General features: G+C 46.8%; 1 protein-coding gene across 1 annotated transcript in view; it reads right to left on the bottom strand.

Annotated features, from left to right (window-relative positions):
* Positions 1–3,813: 3,813 nt before the first annotated feature.
* Positions 3,814–19,458, bottom strand: part of LOC127585038 (adenylate kinase isoenzyme 5-like) — a 65,926-nt gene continuing 50,281 nt past the window's right edge. Inside the window, exons 10-14 of the mRNA XM_052042168.1 lie at positions 13,267–13,302; positions 11,257–11,420; positions 8,445–8,561; positions 6,576–6,767; positions 3,814–4,016 (exon numbers count right to left, since the gene is read on the bottom strand). Coding sequence (XP_051898128.1) covers positions 3,951–4,016; positions 6,576–6,767; positions 8,445–8,561; positions 11,257–11,420; positions 13,267–13,302 — 575 coding nt within the window. The 3' untranslated portion in view covers positions 3,814–3,950. The remainder of the gene's footprint in view (positions 4,017–6,575; positions 6,768–8,444; positions 8,562–11,256; positions 11,421–13,266; positions 13,303–19,458) is intronic.

The raw sequence follows: 19,458 nt of genomic DNA, 5'->3' as shown, positions 1-19,458 counted from the left end.
CATAGTCTTTGCTGCATCCAGAGTTCTCAACCATTTCTTGATATCATGTGGGCTGAATCAAACTGGCTGAACACTGGCCTCAAGGGGGGACTTCAAAGCAACTGAGATGGACTCTCCACTTAGCACTTAGGTTTAGAGCTACCAGAAGTGTTTTGAATCTGTCCCAGAACATGATGGGAAGTGTGAGAGCAGAGCTCTGATCACCACACAGATTGTGGAGACAATCCCATGAATATTGCCAAGGACAGAAGTGAAACAGGTAGACTGATGGTGAAAGCTTGTTTCCTCATGTTGGTTCTCTGTCTACACACCACAGATGCAGCATGGTAGATGCATCCTTTACGAGTTGGTCAATGGTGGTGCCTTCTAGCCCCAATTATTCTAGACTTCAATGCCTCCACAACATTCTGGCCTTGTTACTCTGCCTTCCTTCCGAGTGTTGTTCACTATGGAGAAGAACTGGTTCATCAGCTGAAAGAACTGAGGGTCATCAGGAGGTTTCCACGGCAGTGGCACTTCATAAGGTTCAGAGCTAATACTGAGGACTACCAGGGCCACCCCACTATACCGTCTTAGCTGATTCATTAATGATCTTTCTTCCATCATGTGGTCAGATGTGGGAATGTTTGCTGTTGATTGTACAATTCCATTTTCAATTCCTAAGATTATGAAGTGCTGCGTGCAGCAAGACCTTGAAGATGTGTTGATAAGTAACAGAGTCAGTAACCACCTTCAAGATGAGAGTCTAACCATCTCCCGATAACATTCCAACACTGAGACCCATCTATTGACATCCTATTAACCAGAAATATACCTGGACCAAACACACAAATGCTACGAAGCAACAAACAACCTGCTGGAGGAACTCAGCAGGTTGAGCAGCATCTGTGGTGGAAAGGAATTCTCGGTGTTTCAGATCGAAACCCTGCATCAGTCCCGAAATGTCAACAATTCCTTTCCTCCCACAGATGCTGCTTGACCCGCTGAGTTCTCCAGCAGATTGTGTGTTGATCCAGATTCCAGCATCTGCAGTCTCTTGTGTCTCCATACAAACACTGTATGCTGTATGTAACAAACGGAAGCTCAGAGGACAGGCGTTCTGCCATGAGTAACTTGCCCCCTTTCTGACTCCTCCAGTCTCACAGGCAACTCACCGAATGCATCCCAATCAGTGCTGCTTCAGGGTCTTGACCTGAAACGTCAACCAGCCCTCTGCCTCCACAGATGCTGTCTGACCTGCTGAATTCCTCCAGCAGTTTGTTTTTAACTCACTAAATCTCTTTGACGGCACCTCCCGTACCTGGGACCTCTTCTGCCTGGAAGGACAATGAAGGAGGTACATGGGGATGCCAACCCCTCCAGATCCCCTTCCAAGTGACAAAGCATCTGAACTTGGAGGTTTATTGCTGTTCTGTCATCAATGTTGAGTTAAAATACTGGAACTCCCTCCCCAACTCACCAGGGATTCAAGAAGGCAGCTCCCCAGTGATTAGGGATGGTTAGTGACTGCTTGGCTTCATGATAACATGCCTATCCCAATCACTGGTGCAAAGGGTGCAATCTAATAGGCATCTTACAAACTGCTGGAGGAACTCAGCGGGTCGGGCAGCATCTATGGAGGGAAACAGGCAGTTGATATTTCAGGTCGAGACCCTTCATCTGGAGCCTTCATCTCGAACCGAAATGTCGACTGTACTTTTCCCTCCATAGATGCTGCCTGACCCACTGAGTTCCTCCAGCAGTTTGTATTTTGCTCCAGATTCAAGCGTCTGCAGTCTTCTGTCTCTCCTAATATGCATCTTGTTACACTGAACACGCTCGAGGTTTGACAGAAATAGGATACCATACAATGAACACAAATTGTTGGAGGAACTCAGCAGGTCAGGCAGCATCCATGGAGGAAGATGAACAATCAATGTTTCAGGCTGAGACCCTTTATCAGCACTGGGGAAAGGAAGAGGGCAGAAGCCAGAATAAACGGGTAGGGGAGGGGGAGGAGCACGAGCTGGCAGATGCAGTCCAGGTGAGAGGGGGGATGAAAGGGCGAGATGTGAGAAGCTGGGAGGTGATGGGTGGAAGAGGCAAAGGGCTGAAGAAGATGGAATCTGACAGGAGAGGACAGGAGACCATGGAATAAAGGGTCCTGATGAAGGGTCTCAGCCCGAAATGTCGACTGTTTATTTCCCTCCACAGATGCTGCCTGACCTGCTGAGTTCCTCCAGCATTGTGTGTGTGTTGCTCCAGATTTCCAGCATCTGCAGTCTCCCCTGTGCAAACACTGTGCAGCCTGTGTTAGATACATAGACTGAGCAAGTGACTGAGAAGTATTGTCCCTATTGTACACAGGGTTAAAGTCTAGTGAAGGATCCCTCAGCTAAAACATTAACTGTTTCTCTCTCCACAGATGCCTGACCTGCTTAGTTTTTCCATTTTGTTTTTCCCTTACTTCCACAAACAGGTCTAGCCTGCTGGGCAAGTCCCACCACCTTACCATTCACAACACAGGCCCAGTGGCTTAATGTGCTGGTAACTGTCATTAAACCATTTCAACTCATCCTGCCACAGTCACTCCCATTGTTGACACACGAGCCTGCAGATGCTGGAATCTGGAGCAACACACAATCTGCTGGAGGAACTCGGTGGGTTGAGAGGGAGCTGTGGAGGGAAATCATGTTTTGGGTCAAGACCCTTCATCTAAACCAAAAGAGGGAGGGGAGATGGCCAGTACAAAAGGGTGGAGCGGAGGGGTGGAGCAAGAGCCGGCAGGCGATAGGTGGAGCCAGGTGAGGAGGGGAGGTGATTGGTGGAGGCTACAGAGGGCTGCAGATGGTGGAATCCGATGGGAGAGGAAGGTGGAGCATGGAGCCAAATAATGGAGGTGGGGAGGGCAGAGGGGAACAGTGGGGGGAGGGTGTGGGTGATGGGGGCTGGGGTGGGAGGAGGAGGAACTGGGTAGATCAGGAGGAGAGAGAAAAGGGACAGAGGGGGAGCAGGTTACTGGAAGCTGGAGAATTCAATGTCCGTGCCCTCGGGTTGTTGACTACCCAGGTGGAATATGAGGTGCTCTTCCTCTGGTTTGTGTTCAGCCTCACGCTGGCAGTGGAGGAGGCCGAGGACAGACAGGTCGGTGTGGGAGTGGGGAGGAGAATTAAACACTTCTTTTGTTTTGCACATTCCTCCCCCACCTTCCCTCTTACTAACTTATATAACTAACTTGGATCTCTCTCCATCCCAGTTCTGAGGGTCTGTTGACCGTTTCTTTCCACAGATGCTGCCTGGCCTGCTGAGTTTTTCCAGGATTTTCTGTTTTTGTCACAGTCAGCAGATGCCAGTCACTCTGCAGCAGGCAGACAGACCTGGTGCACTGTGACGTGGGCTAATGCCCAGCTACAGTGCGACACCGTATGACAGGTTGTTGTTTCCAAAATGAAGCACAAGTAAGACTGTGAGCGAGGTTCAGCCACATGTGGGTGTGTGTGTTACAGGCTGGTCTTAAGGACCCTTTGCCTCAAACAATTGGTTTAGAATTGTGCTGTAGGTTAAGCCACTCTTGGGTTTATGGATCTTGTTATAGATGTTGTTCTGGGGCAGAGTTACCCTGTTCGTACTGTGAAAGCGATTCCAGATCAGACCCAGACTTGGGGAGAGAGTTGACACTGCCATTGGGTTTGCATATTTATACAGATATATGGTACTTATCTTTAAAAGAAAGATCTGTAATTCATCCCTCCTGTTTATAAAGAATGTATACACACAAAATCACTGGAATAGAACATTAGTTTCTAAAGGGCTGTCGGTGAAAGTTATCCAGGAGTTTTAACTCTCATTTTATTGGTGGGGTCCTGGCTAATCCTCCTTAGCAGCCATGAACACAAATGCTTGACGCTAATTGTGGGTAATCTGATCCAAGGTCGGCTGCTGAGGGATTTTGTGACCTGGAGACTCCGCTGCTAAAGTTCATCGATGATGGCAACGATGCTCTGGAAAACATCTTCCTCTGTTCCTTCTCCTTGGATCTAAGAGAGACAGAGATTTCACCAAGTGGTGAGCACACTGGTTACAATACACGGCATTCAAAGCAAACACTTCTGGTTTATGTGTCGCATCCCTCTGTACCTCTCCTACCCCCAGTTACCCCTCCGAGATATGTGCCACTCCTTGTCCTTTGTCCTTGACTGGTTGTAGGCACAGCTCAGTGCATCACGAAAACCAGCCTCCCCTCCACGGACTCTATCTCCACTTACTGCTGCCTTGGGAGAGAGCAGCCAACATAATCAATGACCCCACCCACCCCAGATGTTCTCTCCCCTCCCCCCTCTTCGGGCAGAAACAAAAACCTGAGAGCATGAACCACCAGGATCAAGGACAACTTCTATCCCACTGTTATAAGACTCTTGAACGAGTCTCTCATACGATAAAGATTAATTCTTCATCTCTCAGACTACCTCGTCATGGCCCAGCACCTTATTGTCTGCCTGCACTGCACTTTCTCTGCAACTGTGACGGTATATTCTGCATTCTGTAACTGCTTTTCGCTTTGTACTACCTCGATGTACTGATGTTTTGAAATGACCTGTATGGATGGCATGCAAAACAACGTTTTTCACTGTACCTCAGTACTTGCGACAATAATACACTAAATACCAGTTCTAATTACGTCCCTCTGTGCCACCCTTGCCCTTGAGTTCTTGGGATCCCTCCATAAACCTGTTTCTACCAGATCCTTCACAGCCCTTGTAGGCACGGGAGCTGAGAATCTATTCACACATCCTCCTCCTCTAACACAGTCATGACATTGCTTGACTGCCACAACTTACCTGCTACTGAAACCCTTCCCTGTGACCTTGATATCTCTAAATGTGACTTCCCAATGCTCTCCTGGTTGGCTTCCCTCATTCACTGAGTTCATCCAAAACTCTGCTGCCCATATATCACTCCAACTCATTCATCCATCATCTCACTGGCTCCCACTCTGACAGTGACTTAGTTTTACAATCCTCATCCTTGCCCCCACAGAGTCCCATTCAGCTTGCTCCTTTTCTCTGCAGCCTCCTCCAGACCTACAAACCTTCGACATCTCTGTAATCTCCCCACTACTCACCTTCGGTACTCCTGAATTTAACATCTTCACCAATGGTGGCTCTTTGACTCACCTCTCTCTACAACCCAATATTTTGTCAAACTTTTGCCCTAACTCCTCGATGTTTTACTATGTTACAATCATTTAATTAAAGCAAATTGTTCACTCTGGGGTCATGTATTACTCTTGTATTGCCCTCTGAGGTGGGCAGCTTTGCCACTTGTTGTACCAAACTGTACCCTCCTTCCCACACTGTGACCCCCCCCTTTACCTTCCCAAGGGCAAATAAGCTAGCAATACCCAGATCCTGAGAACGACGTAAGGAAATTAATTGGTGTTTTTGCAGAAAGTCTTGAAGGGTTTTGACAGAGTGAATGGGAGAGAACGTTTCCTCCTTTTGTAAAATTTAGAACTAAGGGAATGCACAGTTTGAGGCAGAGATAAGGAAAATTAGAATGTGTGGTGGAAGGAGGATCTTTGAATATTGTTAAGGCAGATACAGAGATTCCTGATAAGCAAGAATGAGAGGAGACGTTCATCTACTTACCTTCCCTGTAAAATGTTCTCGCCTACACACCCACTAATTGTCCCCAATTCGCCTGACACCCACCTACACAAGGGGTAACTGACAGTAGACAGTTGACCTACCCACCAGCACGTCTCTGGGATGTGGGAGGAAACCAGAGCCCCTCCAGAGAAGTCTGCATGGTCAGAGGGAGAACACGCAGACTCCACATAGACAACAGCTGAGGTTAGGTTTGAACCCAGGTCACCGGGGCTGTGAGGCAGCAGCACAGTCTGCTGTATCACTCTACCACATGAAGGGCTTGCATTTTTATAGCACCTTTCACATCCCTCTAATGATGCCCTGAAGCCAATGCAGACCCTCTAAATTGTAGTCACTGTTGTAAGGTAGAAAACCTTCCATAACCAGCCAATGTTATAATGATCAGTAGTATGGAGGGGAGACTGTTCATCACCTGCCCGTTAATGGATCGAGTGTTGCCCAGTGAGAGCCTGAGACAGTCACTGAACCCGGGTTTTATGAAAGAGAAGTCTTGTGTTCAGTGCTGCAATCCCTCAGCCAAGCCTCCCACTCACAAACATGCCAGATTATGGCACGATGGCACTGTGGCACAGCCAGCAGAGTCACCACCTCACAGAGCAGCTGCCTCCTAGAGCTAGAGACCAGGGTTCAATCCCGACCTCTGGTGCTGTCTGTGTGGAGCTTGCAGGTTCTCCGGGCGCTCCGGTTTCCTCCCACATTCCAAAGGCCGCTGTAAATTGCCCCTAGTGTGTGAGCGAGGGGTTGAATCTGGGGGGGGGGGGGGCGTTGAAGGAAATTTGGGGAGAATAAAAGAAATGGGTTCGTGTAAATGGGTGGTCGGTGGTGGGTGCGGACTGGGTGGGCGGCGCTGTGTCCCGCTCTGTAACTCCCTGAAGCTAACACCTTGCATCGAAATGAACCGGCGGAAAGACATGAAACCGGTTGTACCTTTCTCAGTAGTCCTTTGTTCTCATAGTGTTTCACAACAGGAACGGAGTCAACAAAATAGGATTCAACCCGCTTGCCGATGGTCACCTCATTGTCATCGAAGCGTCCGCTCGTCTGCCCGCGGTTTATCAGGCGCTGCTTCATGACCTCGGGGCTGCAGTCAATGAGGAGCACGATGCTGGGAGGAGTGAACTGGGGGAAGAGCAAGAGACCCTCACTGGGTTAGTGCATCTCCGTGCAGACATCGATCTGAACGACTGTGTTACTTCACCTGCATTATCTCACCTCCCGTTACTGGATCCCCTCCTCACCTGGATCCACCTATCGCTTGCCTGCTCTTGCTCCACCCCTTGCCCTCACCCTTTTACACTGGCTAGCTCCCCTCTACTCTTTCGGTCCAGGTGAAGGGTCTCGACCCGAGATGTCGACTGTTCATTTCCCTCCACAGGCGCTGCCTGATCTGCTGAGTTCCTTCGGGATCTTGTGTGTAGCATCTCCTTCAGTGCGGCCATTCAGGCTGGGACTATCTCGTCTACATAACCAGTGACTTAGGGAACAGCCTCATTCACCCTGTCCAGTCAGTCTCGTTTAATCTGACCCATCACACCAGGAACTAGAGTGTATGAGTTCTGGTTTGGCAGCTGAACTGGCATCTACGCTTGTGGCATGAGTCACACCGGTGAGGGTGTTGGTGTGAGTGTTGCGAACACCCACCACCAGTACGCAGCTCAGTATGTAACTGTGTCCGAGGTAGATTTAACACCAACACTGCCTGTTTGAAACTGCAGTCAATGCTCTCCAAACCCCATACAGCAGTAGAAAGGGCACCCCACCAGCCACAGGCATTATTTAATGAGGCCAACCACATCCAGGTTACCAGATGAGCGATTTCTACCAGCATTGTATCTTCAGGAGTTGTTTCAAGTTGCTAAACTCTCCATGGAATGGTCTGGGAATTATTTAAGGACTTTGCTCTGATTTTAAGGCTCCTGCAAAAGCCAGTCACTCACAGACATGGCTGTGTTAGTGGGCAACCACTCCCTCCCCTCTGCCACCATCCACCCCTCCTCCCCTGATGTACAGCAAAGCAGGAGAAGCAGCTAGGCGGTGGGGAAGTTTTGGGGTGCAGGGTGGATTGTGAAGAGAAATGGAGGCCACCTTCACACAGGGAGTTCATGCAGTGATTCTCCTACTTGATTCTCAGCAGGAAAGGGTCACTGACAGGGAGTCTGTGCGCTGTCAGCACCTTATTAAAATCCACCACCTGTGCCAGCTGATGTCAAGCAGGGCAAGGACCACACTGTCAGTGACTCTCCCAGAAACTGCAGCAATCAACCTTAGTGCATCTGATTCCTTCCAGGCTGAAGTGAGAGATCTCTTCACCATCCAAAAGTTTGTGTCCACTGTTACATAGAGGGGGTCACTATCGATATCTATTCAAAAACATCTGATATTGCTCAAGACTAACGTCTTTGTGAGGATTGCAGGCTACCTTGGTTGCTGCAATGGTCCTGATTGTCAACTTACTGTCCAGCTGGTGTGAGACTTTGGGTGTTACATCCTGTAGTCCAATGCCCAGTGTCATAGCAGTAGCTACAATGCCTTCAATCTGCCACAGTCCACTGTGCCTGCTCTCAAAGTCAAAGTCAAGTTTATTGTCTGTGCACAAGTCCATGTGTGCACAGGTGCAATGGAAAACTTCCTTGCAGCAGCATCACAGGCACACAGCATCAGATAAGCAGCATTCACACAAATGCTCTCTCTTTGAACCATTGTGGCAAATCACTGGGTGAGCAGAGCCATCTGCTGAGGTGGATGAGGGGGGAGTGGGCGGAACATTGGGCGTGTACTAGATCTGTACACACTCACTGATTTCTCAAAGGTTTCAGCCTGTTTCAAAGTTCGGGGATACCCATCGATCATAAAGCCTTTTGTCTCCTGCAGATTTTCCAACATGGCATCCTTCAGAATCTCCAACGTTATTCCCTGAAACCAACAGAACCAAAGTCAGAAGACCAATAACCAATTACAAGGTCAATCACATTAGAAGAACACGTTTAACAATGCCTGTTTTGTGCAGCGTCCAAGCCACATGAAGAGATATTTGGACGATGACCAAAACCTTGGTCAAAAGAGAGAGGCTTGGAGGAGAATCGGTGGCTTAGTGATGGAATTCCAGAGATTGGGGATAAAGCAGCAGAAGGCACAGCCTGCAGTAGGGAAGCAATTATATTTGAGAATGAGCAAGAGGGAAGAACTGGAGGACTGTTGAGATCTCAGAGGGCTGTAGGACTGGAGACAATCACAGCAACATTTGTAATGTTGACCGGTGATCAACTGTTCTCTGTGGTGTTGTATTGGCTGGTTCCTTGGATGAGAGACTTGTCCCATCACAAGCAGCTGAAGAACTTAGATCTATATTCTTCAGAGTTTAGAAGAATGCGGGGTGATCTCATTGGAACGTCTCTGATCCTTCAGGAGCATGACAAGGTAGATGTGGAGATGTTTCCACTAGTGGGAGAAATTTGAATAAGGGGCCACAGTTACAAGATTAGAGGGTGGTCATTTAAAACTGAGGTGTGTAGAAAATTCTTCTTGCAAATGCTCTGAAATTCTCTATAAGGACAGAAGGTCAGTTGAATGTTTGACAGATTAGCTTGGAGATCTGGAACAAAGGTGGAGTCAATACACAGATCAGCCATGATTGGGTTAACTGGTGGACTAGGCTTCTGTTTAACCTATCCTGTGCCAACCTGTCAGTGAAACTTATGACTTCCAGGCATCTGAGTGGACCTAAAGGGTGATTGTAACCAGGGTTACTGAATGGGTGTTGCGTACTTTCAAGGGTCACGAAGGTGCCCCTGGGACAAAGGTGAGACAGTGAGGGACTATTTACATCTTATTCTCCCCACACTCCCATCAACTGCCCCCAAATTCTATCACTCACCTACATACTAGGGGCAATTTACAGTGGCCAATTAACCTACAGACCTACACATATTTGAGATGTGGGAGGAAACCTGAGCACCCAGGGGAAACATGCTTGATCCTTAGGGAGAACATGCAAACTCCACACAGACAGCACCAGGAGCCAGGATTGAACCTGGGTCGCTGGATCCCTGAGGCAGCGGCTCCACCAGGTGCACCACCGTGTTGTCCTTTATCTAATTTACCTGCAATGCTCCAAAGGTTGTGTCACATGGGGTACGATGTAATCTGATGTGCATCTGACGAGGGAAACACACCAGATCTGCAAGGGTATACACACCTGATCGAACTTCCAGAGTGATGTGAAGCAGTTATTATCCCATTTTTATTCCATGGGAAGTTCACTTTCAGCTGCGAGGCTCAGAGGTCGGCTGTGCTGTGCAGTCTGATTTCTCTGGGTCCTCTGGAACTGTCAGGGCCTGTGGACACTTCCCCACTGATAGTGCTGTCCATGGTCCTGTCGAGAGCAATTTGGCCCCAGTCTTTTTGTCTCCATTCCTGATCACGTTGCCCATTTTGTGTAACCCACTGAAGGCCCCCATTGAACCGTCCAGGGAACAGGAAAGTCTCACTGGATGTTAATTAAAGAGGGAGTCTCACTGATACCCATCTGGCGTAGCAGACATCTGAGAGGTGGTTTTATAACTGACTTCACTCCCAGCCTGAATAAATGACACAGTCGATGACCAACAGTTCTGGAGGAACATTGACCTGTGGCACATGCCAGGGCCTCACTGCAAGAGGTCCCAGGGATGTGCAAGTCTGCAGTGCGTCATCTTTAATGGGGTGAGGGGCTGTGAATTGGGAGCTGCCAGTTCAATCCCCAAAAGGCAGGAAAATACCCGAGTCAATGGGACAGGGATGAGGATTGAGAGGTTGGGAATGGGTTAGATGTTGGCTAGTTGTTGAGATAGGAATGTTGGAACGGTTTGGGGATTTTACCAGATCAGTGCATTAATGCACAGTATATTTTTATTGGAAATCAGAACAGGAGTTGGCCGCACAGTTTCTTACCACCCTGACCACGAGGTCTGGGCTGAATCTCCACCACTTCAGGGTAAGAAGTCTTTCCTGGTTATGATGTGGACTGAGAGAGTTAATTCAAGGCTATCACTTTGGGAAAGGGAGTGTAAAATATCCAAGGATCTATGTAAAGAGAACAAGCATTCGTGATCAGGAATCGGGTTGATTTTATTTCTGAATTTAGTCCAGCTAACTGGGTGAGCTGGTGTTTGAGCTTAATCTTCAGAGTTAAATCCTGATAAAAGGGATTATTAACCTTTGTAAGTCTAAATGGGTCTGTTTGACCAACAGTTGTGGAGCCAGGGAATTCTCCCCTGGTGTGCTGGGACCAATGTTTATCCTCAACCAACGTCATTAGAACAGATTGACCATTGTTATATTGACTGTGGGAAAAATGACCAATTCCAAAATAAGGACTCCCTGTCAGAAGTATCTCCTTGGCTGCGATGTACTTTGGAAAGGAATGTGACGGGCACTACAGAAATGTTTTTGTTCCTTTAACCATCCAGGTCAATGAGAAGTTTTTTTTGGGGGAGGGAAAGGATGGAGGGTCATGGTGTAGGAGAGTGGTTGGGTGGAAGAGACCTGTATCATTTAGTAGAACAACTGAGTCCAATGCAGGTCAGTAGGGGATGGGGAACGACACAGGCTGATCGCTCACAGTACTCACCAATGGCACCAAGCCTCCGTCTACCATTATCTTCTTAATCTTTTTGCCTCGTTCTGTTTCGTTACTGATCTCCTTCCGCAGCAGGTTCCCTGTGGACAGGTGTGTGAAGCCGTATTTTTCCATTATTTTCACACACTGGCTTCCTTTCCCTGACCCGGGGCCCCCTGAAACACAACACAGGTTACCAGAAGCCTTGTGCGCTTAGTTATTACCAACCTTCCCCTCACTTTGGTGAAAGTTGTCCATGAAGCAGTTTACATTTACATAGTGCCTCTCAGGTGTGTTACAGAAAGTCAGTAAGTAAAATTTAGCACTGAACCAAACTGAGGGAACCAAGTATAGGATTAGGGAGGTATAGGGTCAAGTGTAGGATTAGATATATAATTAGGGATAGGATTGGGTATCAAATTATTAATAGGGTTAGGTACAGGATTAGAGGTAGAAGTAGGGCTAAGATTATGTATAAAATTGGGTATAGGACAGAGTAGGATTAGGTATAGGGTTAGTTATAGGATTAACTATAAGATTAGGTATAAAATAAGGTCTAGTATTAGGGGTAGGAATAAATATAAGATTAATTATAAGATTAGTTATAAAATCAGGTCTAGTATAGTTATAGAATTAGATATAGGAATGGGTAGGATTGGGGAAAGGGTTAGGCATAGGATTAGGGCTGATTAGGTATAAAATTGGGAATAGGATTAAAAGTAGAATTAGATATAGGGTTAGTTATAGGATTAGTTATAAAATCAGGTCTAGGATTATTTATAGAATTAGATATTGGATTAGGGCTAGGATTGGGATTAGGGCTAGGATTAGGATTAGGGAATGAATTGCAGAGCCTGTTTGCAGGTAGGACTGCCAACGATACAGGGATCAGGTTAGGGGATGGTGCAGAGACCAGAATGAAGGACATGCTTGAAGTGATGGCCTTGAATTAGCTCTCTCCATCCTGGTCACGAACAGGCAGGACTTCTTACCCTGAAGCACTGAGAGTCAGTTGACGGTCTGGCGAGTGTCAGGGTTCAGTGCCCTGTTCCAATTTCTGATAAAAACACTGCGGATTCAGTGCACTGACCTGGTAAAAATCCCCAGAGATCTTGGATTGAAGAATGTTACAACTATAGGGAGCAGTGGGATTGTGGAGGGATTTGAAAGGTCAAGCCATTACTGTACCGGGAGCCAGTGAGGGTCAGTGAACATGTGGATGGGGTGAGATTCAGGACACAGGCTGCAGAGGTTTGGATGAGGGTAGGAGGAGCGATTGTATGCGCTGGAGGGACCTTCCCAGAGAGACCAATATCCGACAGAATTCCACACCGCCTTGGTTTTATCCCATATAGGAGAAGGCCATTCAGCCATCATATCTGTACTATCACTTTAAAAGCACTAACCCAATTAGTCCCATTCTTTCCTGACACATCTAAAATTGTTTCCTTTTTTAATATCTACTGGTTTTCTTTGAAAATTCCTACTTTTAGGCAGCAATTCCCAGGTCTCACCAGTTGACTAAAAATCCTCACTTCCCCTTTGCCAGTCACCTACCTCTTGTTTATAGAACCATAGAACAGCACAGCACAATACAGGCCCTTCAGCCCACAATGTTGTGCTGACCTTTAAACCTCGCCTAAGACTATCTAACCCCTTCCTCCCACATATCCCTCTATTTTAAATTCCTCCATATGCTTATCTAGTAATCTCCGGAATTTGACCGATGTACCTGCCTCCACCACCGCCCCAGGCAGCGCATTCCATGCCCCAACCACTCTCTGGGTAAAAAACCTGTAACAGTTTCTGTAACAATTTCTCCTTTTTTACCCTTTTGAAGCACTTAATGATTTTAAACACCTCTAGTAAATTTCTCTTCAGCTTTCTCCACTTTAAGGAGTGTGACTCAGATTTCACTGTGATGCACTGTTACTTATTGTGAACTATTAATCCACACAATGTTTGATCATAACAGCTTTACGTTAAGGATACAAAGAAACAAGTGACATTTACTTCACTCACCAATCACGAAGATAATTTTGATAACCTTCAGTTTTTCTGTAAGATGAAGAATAAACATTTAGACTTTCACACTTCAAATCTTTGCCCAGGTTGAATTTACTCCTCTGGTTTGATGACCTTTCTCCTACCACATGGAGATATCTCCAAGTGTGTTGAACCCTATCACCAACCATGTCCTTCAGCATGACCACATGACAACCAACTGTACAAGGCAAGTAAATGATAATTAACTAGCTGCCCACCAAGGTGAGGTTTACACCTGTGTTCAGTCACAAGGAGAATGAAAAGGTCCACATTTTGAAAACAGCAGCCCTGTGTGGATATAAAAACAGTAAATGCTGGAAATACTCAGCAGGTCATGCAGCATCTGTGGAGGGAGAAACAGTATTAAGGTCACAGGTCAATGACCTTTCATCAGAACTGGATAAGTGGAAGAACAAGTATGTCTCAATTTGCAGAGAGGTAGAGAGGTGGAGATGGAATATGTACGATGTGGTGGAGACCAAGATTGTCCAGTTGATGTGATTACTTCAGGCGCAGCCTAAGAAGGGGAGATGAATACTTGTTAATGACGGCTACTCTGTCTGGAAGAGTTATAAGGAGAGGAAGGTGAATAAGACCAGTAGAAGAAACAGTTTCTGGAAATTAGTGCAGTTACAAGTATGAGAACACCCTTTTTGAAATGAAATGAACTGAAATGTTGGAAATACTCGATGGGTCAGACAACGTCTGTGGAGACAGAAAAACAGAACTAATGTTATGGGTGGATGACCTTACATCAGATGAGTCAGTTCTGACACAAACAGGAAAGGTTGGTTATCTGAAATAGTTGAATTCAGTGTTGAGTCCTGAAGGTTGCGGATAGAAGATGAGGTGCTGTTCCTTGAACTAACCTTGGGCTTTGTTGGAGGACAAAAACAGGGAGGTAAAAGTGAGAGCACAGGGTCAAGCCACCAATGTTTCACAGTTTTCCTGGCTTGCCTTTAGAAGGTGCTGACTCATGGCAACCACGGTTCAGTGGCTTCCACTCCTGACGTGTCAGAAGGTTGTGGGCTCATGTCTCATCCAGAGACTTGAGCACAAAATCGATGCTGATGGTATCAGGTTGAGCCGCAGACAGTGTCTCTGGCATTATGGGCTAAGGACAATAGGTCCTCTCTGAGGTTCTGGGGCCGAAGTTACCAATGTTGCTAAGATAGGAATCCCGCTGTGTCTGCTACATTACGAAGTATTTCATTTGTTGTGAAACAGATCTGTCCTGAGGTTGTAAAGGTCGTTCTTATGACTACACTTGGGTCCCTGTCAGCTCCTGGGGCGTCTCCTCATCAATTTCCCCTCTCCTTGTTTCCCTGTATCCATGCAACACAGTCTTCCTCACACATCCCACCCTCTCCACCATGACTGTTTTGATTCTCTTTGCCACTTACCCACAATAAAGAGTAATTGAGAGTGGGCTGCACATCGTTGGGATGTGGGAGGAATCAGAGCACCCAGGAGAGAAACCCGTGTGGTCACAGGGAGGAAGTGCAAACTCCACATGAGGTCAGGACTGAACCCTGGAAGTGTGAGGCAGTAACTGCAGCTCCACCATGTCAACGCACTTTAACCTAATCCCCTCACACCATGTACCAGGATAGGGCCAATTCTAACCGAGCTGGTTAGTTGGTTTCACAACCCATCTGATTCCACTCCCCAATAACTTCTGCTGGCTGCTGGTATCTTTACCAGTTCTCAGTCCCAGTTCAAAACCAGGTACACTTTTCACTTCCTGATGATCAATGATAACCCAGGCTCAGTGAAAAATGTGGTCAGTAGATAGTGGTTCAGTGCAGAGCAGAGATGCAATTATATGTATTTATTACCAATTATTCTTGGCATTCACACACACGGTGTCCGTCACCCAGAGGCCTGACCTCTGACCCAGCAGAGTTGATACCCCTGCACATTACAGATTATCCATTATCAGTTGGTAGCAAATTTTGTATCAGAGCTACATTTATATAAAAGTCTTTAATGCAGCAAAATACAGTTCACAAAGAACAGCGGTGGAAGAGTAAGGGAACATGTATTTCTTGCACTCTGGACTGACACCCAATAGGACCTGGAGTTATGATCCATGCAGCCAATCTGAAGGGAAAGGAGAGGATCCCATTCAGTCAGTCCAGAGGGACTTGAACACAAGGAAATCATCCTGATGATAAGCTGCTGACAATCCCTCACTAAACGTCATGCTAAGACTTTCTCTGGGTGAGATGATCTTGCTCCATTTTGTCCCCAGCACATTCTAGGTCCAATTGAAAGTCTCAAAGAAACCTACTTGTCAAATGGTATCAACCTTTAAACAGCATCCCCAAACCAAGCCAGACGCCTTCCTGAAGTTTTGATCAAACTGGATCATCATAGACCCTCGCATGAAGTTTAACCCTTGCTATATCTCATTAAACGTGGAGAGCAAGCTTTGGGCCTGTGTACAAGCACAAACTGCAGCAATTCACCAAGGCTTCCTCAACAGGACCCTGCAAACCCACCACGTCTGTCAGCGAGAAGGTCAAGGGCAGAAGGCTCATGGGAATGCCACCACCTCAGGTTCCCCTTCAAGTCACACTCCATCCTAACTTGGAAATACCAATTCCAATACCAATACCAATACCAATTCCAATACCAATTCCAATACCAATACCAATACCAATACCAATACCAATTCCAATACCAATACCAAATATATTGCTGGTCCTTCACTGTGATTTAGTATAAATCTTGGTAATCCCCATCCAACAGTACCGCATAGAGCACCCTTTACCACATAGAGTGCAATGGTTCACCTTCTCGGGGGCAATTAAAGATGTGCAGTAAATGTTGACCTTGTCAGCATGCCCACGTCCCTGAAATTAATTTAGAAATTGCCTCTTGTTTCTGCACTCATTTTAATTCCAAAATATGTTAAGCTGCTGATTTCTAATGGATGTTGGTGCCCTGATTTAGATTTTACTCCTTCTTGAGGCAACAGTACTCAGCAGAGCCCCAGATACCGAGATCCGCGTGAACCATTAGCTGGAACTGGGAAGGACCCGGGGGACACTCACTGCGCAGAGGAACTCTCACCACCAACACCGTGCTGGCCTGCACTGCCCTCAGACTCCAGACACTCACAGATGCTGAGGTACTTCATGGAATTTTTTTTACCCATTCATCTTTTGTGCTCTGATTGGAAAAGCTGATTGCTGGCGCCAGTGTCAAGGGATTTATTTTGTTTTGGGGCAGGGATACGGTCCCAGAATACTTTTTCTGCCACAATTCCAGTGTTACCTTTCACTTCATCACAAATGTGTACCGAGTCACCACTTTTGCAATTCCCCATTCCACCCTTCTATCTTGTATTCGGGCTCCTGATATCCTTCCTGCACGCGGTGAGGACCAGCTCCCCTATATCGCTGCTGTCTTGCCTTTTTTCTTGTTTCTTTACTGGTCATCCTGCCATTGTGACTTAACAGTGACCTGGGCATCACACCTACACACATGTGCTGCACACAGACTAGACCACATCCAAGCCACTGTGACATTGAGGAGAGGTGGGTGAGAGGGGAGGCAATCCAGTCAGGTGAAGCATCCCGTGACTAAGTCTCATACTCTAGGGGCTGGATGATGTGACTGAGTCAGAGCATCACACCATCTAATGCAGACTGACACTACCCATTAAATCTTGTTCCCTCACCTGTCCCTACTGACACCACAACCATTGCTCCTCTGGAAGTACTGCTGGAGATCTGGGCTCTGGAACCAGCCAAGCACTACTCAATAATTGCCCAGGGATGCTCTGTCCACAGAAAGCAGGACAAATCCGACCTGGCTACACCCAATTGGTCTCCTCTCAATCATCAGCTATGGACTATGTCAGTCGGTGGTCTTACCAATACCCTGCTCATGGATCCTCAGCTTCAGCCCGCATTATAAACATGGAGCAACCAGCTAAGAAACGGAGGAGCCAGGCATGGCTTCCCCTGACATCCAGGAAACATTTGAGATTGGAGGCTTCAAGGAGGACTGGTGAAACTGAGAAGAATGGGAATCAAGAGGAAAGGTCCTCACCAATTGGTCAGACCATGCACAAAGGAAGATGGTGCCAGAGGTCAATTGTTCCCATCCCGAGACATCACTGCAGAAGTTCATTGGGGCAGTGTCCTGAGCCCAACTGTCCTCTATTGCATTATTAATGTCTTACCCTCTATTGTAAGTTCACTGATGAGTATGATGCGGAATTTGCAACTCACAAGTCCTCAGCAAACAAAGAAGGCCATGCAACGAGACCTAGACAACATTTAGGCAGGGATTGATCAGTGGCAAGTGACATTTGTCTCAGGTAAAAGCCAGGCAAGCAGAGAGAACCTAACCACCTACCCTTGCAGTTCAACAGCACCTCCATCACCAACAACTCCATCATCTGTTGTTCACCACAAACTAGAAGTGTAACTGCATCAGCTAGATCAATACCATGGCTACAAAAGCAGTGAGCGGCTGGGTATCCTGTGGTGAGTGACTCCACTCCTGACTCACCGAAACCTTGGACCATCCACAAGGCACGATTCAGGAAGTGTGGTGAGGACAGCTCCAGAAACAGCCAAGAAATTCGACAGCGCTAGGACAAAGAAGCCTGCTTGATTGGCATCCACTCCACCACCCTAACATTCAGTCCCTCCACCACCAGCTACTGTGGCTGCAGTGTGTAACATCCATTGAAGATACTGCAGCAACACACCAAGGATATGTTGACAACGTTTCATAAACCTGAATCCTCAAGCACCTAGATAGACAAGGACACATTGGAACGCCGCTACTGATGTGCTTCATTCTAATTCCTTTACCCTCCCAACGTGGGAAGATACCAACGATCCTTAATTATTTTTGGCTTGAAATACCTGAACTTGCCCCTCTCAACTATAGGCCGATGCGTCTCCTGCACATGGACTGCATTGGTTTCAAAAGGTGCTTCACCACCAGCTTCTCAAGGGCAATTATGAATGGTCAGGATTTACAGTAAATGTTGGCCTTGCCTGTGACACCTTCATCCAGTGATAAAGGAACCCTCCATTTCTTCCTTCCAGCTCCAGTTCTGTTGTTTTACCTTTCTGCCCCCGCTGCATTCACACCGTGCGAGAATCAATGCTCAGCCCACAATCTTTCACTCAACATCGTTCTTTTCCCGGGGCCTCAATGAAGAGCGGAACTCCTCCAATCCTCCATCCTATGCTTTCTCCTGCCGTCCGAAACAAACTGACCCTCTCCTCATTCACCTCATCTCTTGGTCTTGCTCTCCCGACGTCTGGAGTCCTTGGACTGTGGTGTCTCAGTAATGTATTCATATAGAATGGCCAAGCACAGCAGTGCCCAGGACACCACTCAATATCGCTGATATCATCTTGAGCGATGATGTCACAAAGTGTTACACCCCTGATTACTGAAGTATGAACATTATAACCTTCAACGTTTGAGAAACACTGTGACATCAGAAAGGGAAGGAATATTCTAACCTCGCAGTAACAGAGAACATGAGAGCAATTCAAGGGGCATCAAAGACCAACAACACCAAGAAGGCACCAGTCATCCTCTTGAATTCACCAAGATCACACTGGGATGGTTTGGAATAGACAAAGAACAAACTTGCATTTCTGTAGCACCTTGCCCTTCTCCAGCAAGACATTTCAAAGTGCTTTACAGCCAACAAAATACTTTCAACTTGCAGTCACCAATGTAAAACAGGCAAGAGTGTATCACTTCAAGTGCAGTAAATCTTCCTTGGAACAGGCAGAGGAGAGTTTGTTGTATAAGGCAGGAGTATAATGCCTGGTGATATACATTACTCTCTGATCACCTGTGGCTGTGACTTTTTCACTGGTGACAGTCAGGAAGCTGCAGATCTACAGACTCCAAAGGGTTAATTTTCCGCTTGTTTTTGAACCGTGGAGTGGAAATCAGAGTGTGATACAAAGTGTTGCATGTCAGAGTGACAGGCCCAGAAATCGGTCAGCATATGCAACCCTTTTGTAAAGCAATCCATGGATCAGACCTGGCAAACCAGTTGTTGATATGTTATATTGTACACATTGTGCTGGAATACAGGCGCCATGTCCCTTTAAGGCTGGTAGATGCAAATCTTTCTGATAGTTTGAGATGAATTCTGAAGCCTATTAGTTGGTA

Source organism: Pristis pectinata, chromosome 31 (genome assembly GCF_009764475.1).
Source record: "Pristis pectinata isolate sPriPec2 chromosome 31, sPriPec2.1.pri, whole genome shotgun sequence".
Lineage (NCBI taxonomy): Eukaryota > Metazoa > Chordata > Chondrichthyes > Rhinopristiformes > Pristidae > Pristis > Pristis pectinata.
Note: the sequence above shows the minus strand (reverse complement) of the source record. Positions and strands in the feature narration are given on the sequence as shown.